The 9,907-nt window shown below is 52.1% G+C and overlaps 1 protein-coding gene across 1 annotated transcript in view; it reads right to left on the reverse strand.

Annotated features, from left to right (window-relative positions):
* SPTBN4 (spectrin, beta, non-erythrocytic 4) overlaps nt 1-9,907 on the reverse strand; it is a 106,827-nt gene that overhangs the window by 2,778 nt on the left and 94,142 nt on the right. Inside the window, exons 21-26 of the mRNA XM_011984235.1 lie at nt 8,945-9,169; nt 8,052-8,141; nt 4,003-4,281; nt 3,782-3,912; nt 2,079-2,283; nt 966-1,346 (exon numbers count right to left, since the gene is read on the reverse strand). Of these exons, the coding sequence (XP_011839625.1) occupies nt 966-1,346; nt 2,079-2,283; nt 3,782-3,912; nt 4,003-4,281; nt 8,052-8,141; nt 8,945-9,169 (1,311 nt within the window). The remainder of the gene's footprint in view (nt 1-965; nt 1,347-2,078; nt 2,284-3,781; nt 3,913-4,002; nt 4,282-8,051; nt 8,142-8,944; nt 9,170-9,907) is intronic.

The following is a 9,907-nucleotide window of genomic DNA, read 5'->3' on the forward strand; positions in this document are numbered from 1 at the left end:
TTTTTGAGAAGGAGTCTCGTTCTGTCATCCAGGCTGGAGTGCACTGGCGCCATCTTGGCTCACTGCAACCTCCGCCTCCCGGATTCAAGTGATTCTCCTGTCTCAGCCTCCTGTGTAGCTGAGATTACAGGCGCCTGCCACCACGCCTACTAATTTTTGTATTTTTAGTACAGACGGGGTTTCATCATGTTGGTCAGACTGGTCTTGAACTCCTGACCTCGTGATCTGCCCACCTCAGCCTCCCAAAGTGTTGGGATTATAGGCATGAGTCACTGCGCCTGGTCTTGTCTGTTGTCTAATTTCTATCTACACCATAGCCAAATTCCTCTTAGCATTCTCAAAATTCCCTTTAGACCCTCGATCTGGATTTAGGTAAAATTCACAGTTGTAGGAGAACCACTGCCCAATCTCTGTTGGAAGCTTTTTTCTTTTTTTTTGAGACGGAGTATCACTCTTGTCACCTAGGCTGGATTGCAATGGCGAGATCTCGGCTCACTGCAACCTCCGCCTCCTGGGTTCAAGCGATTCTCCTGCCTCAGCCTCCCAAGTAGCTGGGATTACAGGTGCCCACCACCAGACCTGGCTAATTTTCGCATTTTTAGTAGAGATGGGGTTTCACCATGTTGGCCAGGCTGGTCTTAAACTCCTGACCTCAGATGATCCACCTGTGTTGGCCTCCCAAAGGGCTGGGATTACAGCATCAGCCACCACACCCAGTTGGAAGCTGTTTAGTATCTGTGAGACCTTCTGTACCACTTTTCCCTGCCACTACCTGATTTCTATATACCATTCCATCAGTCCATTTTCTATCTGCTCCATTATCTAATTTCTTCCTGTTCTGTAGTATGCTTTCTGTCTGTGCCACTGCCTAATTTCAACCTGCTCCACAGCCTGATTTTTGCCCACTCTGCTGCCCACAGCTGTCTGGGCCCTTCCACCTGCCCTGATGGCCACTGGAGCCCCACCTGGGACACGAGGAGCTGCAGGTCATGCTCAAAGGCTCTCAGGGTCCGCTGCATGGAACTGGCGCTGGGTCTCGGCTCAGGCGGGGTGGTCAGGCGGGGCAGCCGCCTCCGCTTCTCCTCAATCTGTCCCTGAAGCTCTCGGGCGTCACTGAAGAACTTATGAAGCTCCCGAGAGGCGGCCAGCAGCTGGGCCCGTGTGCCCATGAGCTCCAGCAGCTCAGCCCAGGCCTCGTTCAGCCCATCCTTCCACTCGGCCATAGTGGCTGCTGCTGTATGGCCACACTCGATCAGCTCATCCACCATCTGGTTCACAGCTGCCAGCCGCTCCCGCCCTGCCGTACCTGTCTCGCTGGCGAACTCTGAGAATTTCTCCTGCAGCACCTGCCATCAGGAAGTCGGGGGCAGGGGAAGGGGTACAGTAAAGTGAGCAAAGGGGCAGCACACACCAGCCCCCTCCAGCCTACAATTTTTTTTTTCTTTTTGATACAGAGTCTTGGTCTGTCACCCCGGTTGGAGTGCAGTGGTTCAATAGCCACTCACTGCAACCTTCACCTCCCGGGTTCAAGTGATTCTCCTGCCTCAGCCTCCCAAATAGCTAGGACTACAGGCGTGCGCCACCACACCCAGCTAATTTTTTTGTGTTTTTAGTAGAGACAGGGTTTCACTATGTTGGCCAGGCTGGTCTCATACTCCTGACCGCAAGTGGTCCACCTGCCTCGGCCTCCCAAAGTGTTGGGATTACAGGCGTGAGCCACCACACCTGGCAGAGACTACCATTTTGTGGCAGGTAAGAATAATGAGAATCATCATCATCATCATAAAAAATAATATCTAACACTTACTGAACACCTAGCAAGAAAAGTAGCAAAATAGTAACAATAAAAATAACAATAAGTAACAATAAAATAATAAGCTGGTAACAGTAACTAACACTGTGAGGCACCATGTGTGCCAAGCAGGGTCCTCAGTGCTTTACATCATATTAACTCATTTGTCTCACCGCAGAGCCATGAGGCGGCTGCTGTTATTATCCTCATACTACAGATGAGGAAACGGAGGCCCAGAGAACCTTAGTGGTAGCTCCTGGTATCACTTATTACTAATGATGCTCACCGAGACATGCTCAAAGTCCTGGCCGAGCTCCGGTGAACCAGCCACCACCTCCTTCTCGGCGATCCAGTGCTCAAGCTCGCTCACCTGGCGGCTGAGCTGGTACAGCCAGTACTGCTGTTCCAGAGCCACCCGGCGCTCCTCACCCAGCTCCTTGAGCGCCACGTACAGGCGGTCCACCTGAGACTGCCGCCGGCTGATCTGCTCGCTGACAGGGGACATGGAGGGGCAGGGATGGACCCCTGAGACTGCTGGGGCAGAGCGTGACCCCCCAAACCCCCTCCCCAAGACAGGGCTGTGTTTCCTTGGAATCTTCAGACAAGGCTGCATCCCCAGGTAGAGCTCTGTTTTCTTTCTTTTCTTTTCTTTTTTCTTTTTTTGGAGACAGGGTCTTGCTCTGTTGCTTAGGCTGGAGTGCAGTGGTGTGATCACAACTGTTGGAAGCTTTTTTCTTTTTTTTTGAGACGGAGTATCACTCTTGTCACCTAGGCTGAATTGCAGCCTCCACCTCCCATGCTCAAGCTATCCTCCCATCGCAGCCTCCAAAGTGGGACCACAGGTGCGTGACTCTACACCTGGCTAACTTTTTGATTTTTTTGTAGAGATAAGGTCTCACTATGTTCCCTCTGTTCTCAAACTTCTAGGCTCAAACAATCCTCTTGCCTCAGCCTCCCAGTGTTGAGCCTACAGGCGTGAGCCACTATGCCTGGCCAGGACTGTGTTTTCTGCAAGTCTTGGGTTCAGACAGCCCTGCATTTCAGCATGCAGGGAAAGCTGTGCTTCCCTAGATGGATAAGCTCACCTCTATCCAGCCTCACCTAGTTTCTTTTTTCTTTTTCTTTTTTTTTTTTTTGATGGAATTTTGCTCTGTCGCCAGGCTGGAGTGTGGTGGCATGATCTCGGCTTACTGCAACCTCTGCCTCCCAGGTTCAAGCCATTCTCCTGCCTCAGCCTCCCCAGTAGCTGGGACTACAGGCACGCGCCACCATGCCAGGCTAATTTTTTATTTTTAGTAGAGACGGGGTTTCACCATGTTGGCCAAGTTGGTCTCCAACTCCTGATCTTAAGTGATCTGCCCACCTCAGCAGCCTCACCCAGTTTCTATCTCAGTCTCACACCTCCCTTATCCAGGAACCTGGGTGGGACTCTGGACTCCCAGGTTGGGTCCCCAGCCAATCACCCCACCTCTAGCCCCAATCTCTGAGCCCAGTTGCACAGAGGTCTCTCTCTGTACCTCCTTTCAGATTCCATCCCTGGTCCAGGCCTGGAGCTCAGCACCCGCCTACACCAGGCAACATCATCCCACTGCACACCAGGAGGTCTCCAGCCCCACCCCCATAGCCAATCTCAGCACAGGCTTTTCTGTCCTCCCAGACACTGGGTAGAAAGAGCCCCTTGCTTGTCCTGAGCAAATTCTTCTCTGCCCCAGTCCTAGACATCACCTCCTCTTTTCTCCCCCGACGAGGTGCCCACAACTACACTCATATCCAGGTGCTCCTGGCCCCACCCTCTCAACCATCTCTGGGCCGTGTCCCCCCATTCCAGCCAGCCCACTTGCCAAATCCGAGGGCTCCAGCACACAGCAAGGAGGACCTCTCCCACCCAACGTCCAATTCCAGCGCTGCGCTCCCAACAGTGAAGCTTCAGGTCCTGCTGGACCATTCCTGTGAACTGGCCACGCCCCCGTTCCATCCCCGCAAGCCCACCTGTCCGGGTGCCCCATCTCCAGCAGCGCCCGGCACTGGCGCGACAGCTGAGCGATGCTTTCCTCGTAGTTCTCCACGCCTTGCTCCAGCTGCAGGTGTTTCTTGAGCAGCTGCAGGGTGCTCTGTTCGTCCTAGGGGCACAAAGCGCCCACGATGAGGCGGCAGCGGCGGCCCCGGGCTCCAGCGCCCCCAGGCCCTCCGCACCCCCAGCTCGGGCGCACCTTGCCCTTATCCTCACTCATCATGAGCAGCTCCTGCTCGCCCAGCCACGCCTCCACCTCCGCCACGTCGAAGTAGTACTGCTCCACCTGGAAGGCGGCGTCCAGCGCCTGCTGCCGTCGCTCTGCAGCCTCCCGCAGTCCGGCCCAGGCACTCTGCAGCTGCTCCAGGCCCCGGCGCACAGCCTCTGCTTCCGGGCTGCGCAGCGACGACAGCATGCCCGCGCGCTCCAGCACCTCCTCCAGGCGCGGCCCGTGCGCCTGGATCTCCCGTCGCAGGCCCTGGGGGCGGGAGGTAGGGGGATGTGGGTGGAGAGGGGACGTTCCGAGGCCCTGCAAGACCACATGCTCCTCTGCTACTGGCACGGCCCACGAGGCAATTAACAAGCACCCCCACCTCGCTTACCACGTGCCAGGACCATGTAAACATTTGGCTGATACTCCCTCAATCATCATAATCCCATGCTGCAGGTGGGAACACAGGCACAGAGGGGCAAGGTAGGGAGCCCAAGAACAAGCAGCCAGTAAGGAGTGACAGGATTTGAACACAGGAGGCCGGTTCCAGAGACTGTGCTCTGAGCTAAGACGCTTGCTGACCCAAAATCGGTCCTAATATAAAAACCCTGCAGCTTAGCAGCCGAGGTATCATTTATATACGGTGAAGTGCACAAATCTTAGGTATACAGTTGCACACATATGTACAGATGCATACACTGGTGTGCCCAGATCAGCATGCGGAAAACTTCCATTCCCCAGAAGGTTCCCTCCACCAGCTCTGTACTTGCAGAGTACCTTATTTAACTTTTTGTGTGTCTTTTTTAACTTTTTGTGTGCCTTCACCTTATTTAACTTTTCATGTGCCTCAACTGGTAAACAAAGATAATAACAGCCAGCATGTCCTCTTCTTATTTTGCTTTTTTAGAGACAGGGTCTCACTCTATCACCCAGGCTGGAATGCAGAGGCACTACTGCAGCTCACTGCAGCCTTAAACTCCTGGGCTCAAGTGATCCTCCTGCCTCAGCCTCCCAAGTAGCTGAGACTACAGGTGTGCACCACCATGCCTGGCTATTTTTTAAAATATTTTTGAATAAATGAGGTCTTGCTATGTTACTCAGGCCAGTCTTGAACCCCTGGCCTCAAGCGATCCTCCCACCTTGGCCTCCCAAAGTGCTAGGCTTATAAGCATAAGCCACTGTGCCCGGCCAGCCAATGCTTCTTGAGTGCCTGCTACCCTGCTACCTGCCAGGTGCTTTGCTAAGTAAGAGCTTTAAATAACATAGCCTCACACCTCCTCACTCCCAACCTATGGGGCCAGACAACATTACCATCTCTGTTTTACAGATGAGAAGACTGAGGCAAAGAGAGGGTGAGGAATTTGCTAACGTCACACGGCTAGTATCAGGCTGAGATGATCTACCTTGTGGGGTTGTTGTAAGGTGATAAACTATGGAGCACTTAGAACTGAGTCTGCATGCAGCAAATGCATAATATTTGCAGCTATTTTTTGCTTAACAGCCCCTGTGTATCCAGCACTCTCACTGCACACACAGCTGAGCTCCCCCAATTTTAAGTACTAAGTGCATTTGATCAGTTTCCTCTACCATGACAACGACAGGCCAGTTCTGTTCCCAACACTGTTGACAGCAAAGAGTATTTTCGTCAAGACAGGAAAACAAAATCTCAGCAAAACTCCAGTCTCTTAAAGAACTCCACCTACTGCAGAATGATCAGGAACCTTCCAAAATAATCTGTGGACCCACCTCCCCACCATCCTTCAGTGTCCTATTCTTCCAACATACACTGTTTGGTGAAATGAGGATAATGACAATATCTACCTCATAGGGTTATTGAGAGGATTAAATTATCAGCATAAACCCTAACACAGTACTTAGCACATGGTAAATCTTTTTTTTTTTTTTTGAGATGGAGTCTTGCTCTTGACACTCAGGCTGGACTGCAATGGTGCGATCTCGGCTCACTGCAACCTCCGCCTCTCAGGTTCAAGCTATTCTCCTGCCCCAGCCTCCTGAGTAGCTGGGATTACAGGCACGTGCCACCATGCCCGGCTAATTTTTTGTGTTTTTAGTAGAGACGGGGTTTCACCGTGTTAGCCAGGATAATCTTGATATCCTCCTGACCTCGTGATCCACCCGCCCCGGCCTCCCAAAGTGTTGGGATTACAGGTGTGAGCCACCGCACCTGGCCTTAATTTTTTTTGTATTTTTAGTAGAGACGGGGTTTCACCACGTTGATCAGGCTGGTTTCGAACTCCTGACCTCAGGTGATCCACCTACCTCAGCCTCCCAAAGTGCTGGGATTACAGGCATCAGTCACTGCACCCGGCCAGCACATAGTAAATTTTTAATCGATGCTTTTTTTCCTTTTCTTTGAGACAGGGTCTCACTCTGTCACCCAGGCTGGAATGCAGTGGTGTGATCTCGGCTCACTGCAACCTCTGCCTCCTGGGTTCAAGTGATTCTCCTGACTCAGTCTCCCAAGTAGCTGGGATTACAGGAGCCTGCCACTATGCTCAGCTAATTTTTGTATTTCTGGTAGAGATAGGATTTCCCCATGTTGCCCAGGCTGGTCTCAAACTCCTGGGCTCAAATGATCCTCCCGCCTCTGCTTCCCAAGTGCTGGGATTACAGGCTTGAACCACCGTGTGCGGCACAATGCCTTATTATTATTATTATTATTCCTCTTTTATGTGTCTTGCTTTAGGCTTTGGTGAAATAGTTGCTTTGACCAAGGGGTTCCCCTGCTATGCAGTTTGAGAACCACTGCTCTAAACCAACTCTACTTATTTAGATGTGGAAACTGAGCCCCAGAGGAATGAACAGAGATTCAGAGATTTTTTAGGAGCTCAAAAGCCCCCTCCCCTCACCTTGCTCAGGTTAGGGGACAGTAGTACCCTCTTGCTGATTATCTCTGTCCTTTGTCCCTATGGGTGTTTTTTATTTGTTTTGGGGTGTGTGTTTATGTGTGTGTGTGTGTGTGTGTGAGACAGAGAGAGATAGGGTCTCATTCTGTTGCACAGGGTGGAGTGCAGCGGTGTGTTCAAGGCTAACCACAGCTTTGACCTCTGGACTCAAGGGACCCTCCCTCCTCAGCTTCCAGAGTAGCTGGGACTACAGGGGTACACCACCACACCAGGCTAACTTGATGGTTGTTTTACTTTTTCCTTGTCCAATAGCCATTCCTCTTCCTTCTAGTCTCAAGCCGCTGATTTTCCTTTGGGGAACCCCCCTTGCCTCCATCTCAGCCTTGGTAATTAAGCTAAGGCTGATTCTAGCAGCAGGTTCCAGGGGAGGGCACCTAGCCAGGCCAGCCCAAGGAGCAGTCCGAATCCCCATCCGTCATGATTAGTTCAGGGATGGGCATGGGACGGTGAGCCAATGAGAGTTATTCCTGGGACTACTGCTGACATTATTGAGAGGAAGAAATTCTCTTCAGTTTTGCTGGTGGGAGGTAAACCTGAATCTGTTGGAGGCCTTTTATCACCAGGAGAGGAGGATTGGCCTAAGAAGAAAGCTCATGCAGAAAAACAAACAGGCCAGGTGCAGTGGCTCACGCCTGTAATCCCAGCATTTTGGGACGCCGAGGTGAGTGGATCACTTGAGGCCAGGAGTTCGAGACCAGCCTGGCCAACATGGTGAGACCGCCCCCCCCCGCCATCTCTACTAAAAATACAAAAATTAGCCAGGTGTGGTGGTGCACACCTGTAATCCCAGCTACTTGGGCGGCTGAGGCAGGAGAATCGCTTGAACTCAGGAAGTGGAGGCTGCAGTGAGCGAAGATTGCGCCACTAAACTTCAGCCTGGGTGACAGAGCAAGGCTCCATCTCAAAACAAACAAGCGAACAAACAAAAAATTCAGCCTAGAGTCATGAAAATATATGGAAGCACCTGGATACGTCTGTATCTGCTGTCCACAGTCTTGTTAATTCCAAAAGCCAATGAAGTCATTGTTTTGGCTTTAACCACCTTCAGCTGTTTTCTATCACGTGTATCCAAATGTGTCCTAACTCACTCCCTCACCTGGCTCTGCTCACCTGGTTCTTTTTGATGTGCTGCTGGACCGCCTGCAAACCGTTGCCTCGCTCTGTCTGCATGGCCAGTGGCAGCCGCTCCTGAACCCATGCCTGGAGAGGACACAGAAAGCAGGTCAAGGGGAGAATGCATCCAAGAACTGCTGCATCGAAACTAAACTTTAAATCTGCATGGTATCCCAGGCCCTTCCTTGCCTAAGAGCCCAGTCAAATCTTCAGCCTCCTCCATTTTTTTTTTCTTTGAGGATCGAATCCCCAAGCTCAAATAATCCTTCCACCTCAGCCTCCCAAGTATCTGGGACTACAGGCGCCACCACACCTGTCTCAGTCTCCTCTGTTGACATACTCTGTCTTGCTCTCTGCACTTAAGCCAGGCTCACACCGTTGGCCTTTGCACATACAGGTCTTGTTTCCTATCATGTTCCTAACCACCCTGAATTGTCACTGTCTGGGGACAAGTCTGTTTTCCCCGTTGGACTTTGAGCCCTCTGCGGCACAATGGGGTCTGCCTTGGCCACCCCTGTGGCCCCAGTATCATCCAAACACCGGGCTGGGGCCAGAATGATCAACTGAGTGAGCAAATTAGTGAGCAAATCAGGAAGTTGAGTGATGGAATGAGGACATGAACAGAGGAGTGAATGAGTGAATGAATAATAAGAAATGAGTGGAGGCAAAAACAAACAATGGATGAGTGAATAAATAAATGAGTGACTTCATGAACAAATCAACGAATGATTCAAAGTGAGTCAATGAATGTGAATGAATGAATGAGTGAAGGGCTGAGTGCGTCTTTCAGCGTATGAGTGGGAGGGTCTCAGCCTTCTCCATCCTCGGCCCCGCCCCGTGCCCACCTTCTCCGCCCCCCGCCCCGCCCCAGGCCCCTGCGCTGGCCTCACCAGCTCATCGTCCAGGTCGTGCGCCACCTGGTGCAACTCCTTGGAGGCCAGTAGCAAGCGTCGGCGCTCCTGCAGCGGCTCGAGCAGGCGCACCAGGCGCTCGCCCACCGCGTTCTGCCGCTCGCCCACCAGCTCCTTGCTCGCCGGCTCCAGCGGCAGCGCCGCCGTCTGCGCCTGCAGCTCTCCCACCTCGCGGTACCACTCCTCCACCTGCGACTCCATGGACTGTGGGGACAGAGGCAGTATCAGTGGACCCCACGCGCCCTCCTGATCCTGCTGTGGCTCTCCAGTACCCTTATGGTGACAGCCAGACCCCTCACCGACCCACCCTTCCACCCTCTCCTTGCTCAGTCGCCTCCAGGAGCGATGCCCTCTGCATGAACCTGCATCACACTAAGCTAGTCCCTGCCTCGGAGCCTTTGCCTTTGCTGTTTCCTCTGCCAGGCATGCTCTTCCTTGTCAATCAGATTTTAGCTGGAGTATGACCTTCTCAAAGAGGCTTACCTGACCCAGGAACTAAAGTGGTCCATTAAATCACTAATTCTCAGAACAACCCTTCAAGGTTGGTAGTCTCCCTGTTTTACAGAGGAGGAAACTGAGGCCAAGAGAAGTTAAAGAATTTGTCCAAAGAGTCAACTTTCCAAAATTATTACTATCAAATATAGTAATAATTTTTTGTTAACGAATTCTTTTTTTCTTTTGAGATGGAGTCTCGCACTGTCGCCCAGACTGGAGTGCAATGGCACAATCTTGGCTCACTGCAACCTTCACTTCCTGGGTTCAAGCGATTCTCGCGCCTCAGCCTCCCGAGTAGCTGAGATTATAGGCACCTGCCATCATGCCCAGCTAATTTTTGTATTCTTGTGGAGATGGGGTTTCACCATATTGGCCAGGCTGGTCTTGAACTCCTGACCTCAGGTGATCCACCCACCTTGGCCTCTCAAAGTGCTTGGGATTACAGGC

The sequence above is a fragment of the Mandrillus leucophaeus genome, unplaced genomic scaffold (assembly GCF_000951045.1).
Source record: "Mandrillus leucophaeus isolate KB7577 unplaced genomic scaffold, Mleu.le_1.0 Scaffold106, whole genome shotgun sequence".
NCBI classification, from domain to species: Eukaryota; Metazoa; Chordata; class Mammalia; order Primates; family Cercopithecidae; genus Mandrillus; species Mandrillus leucophaeus.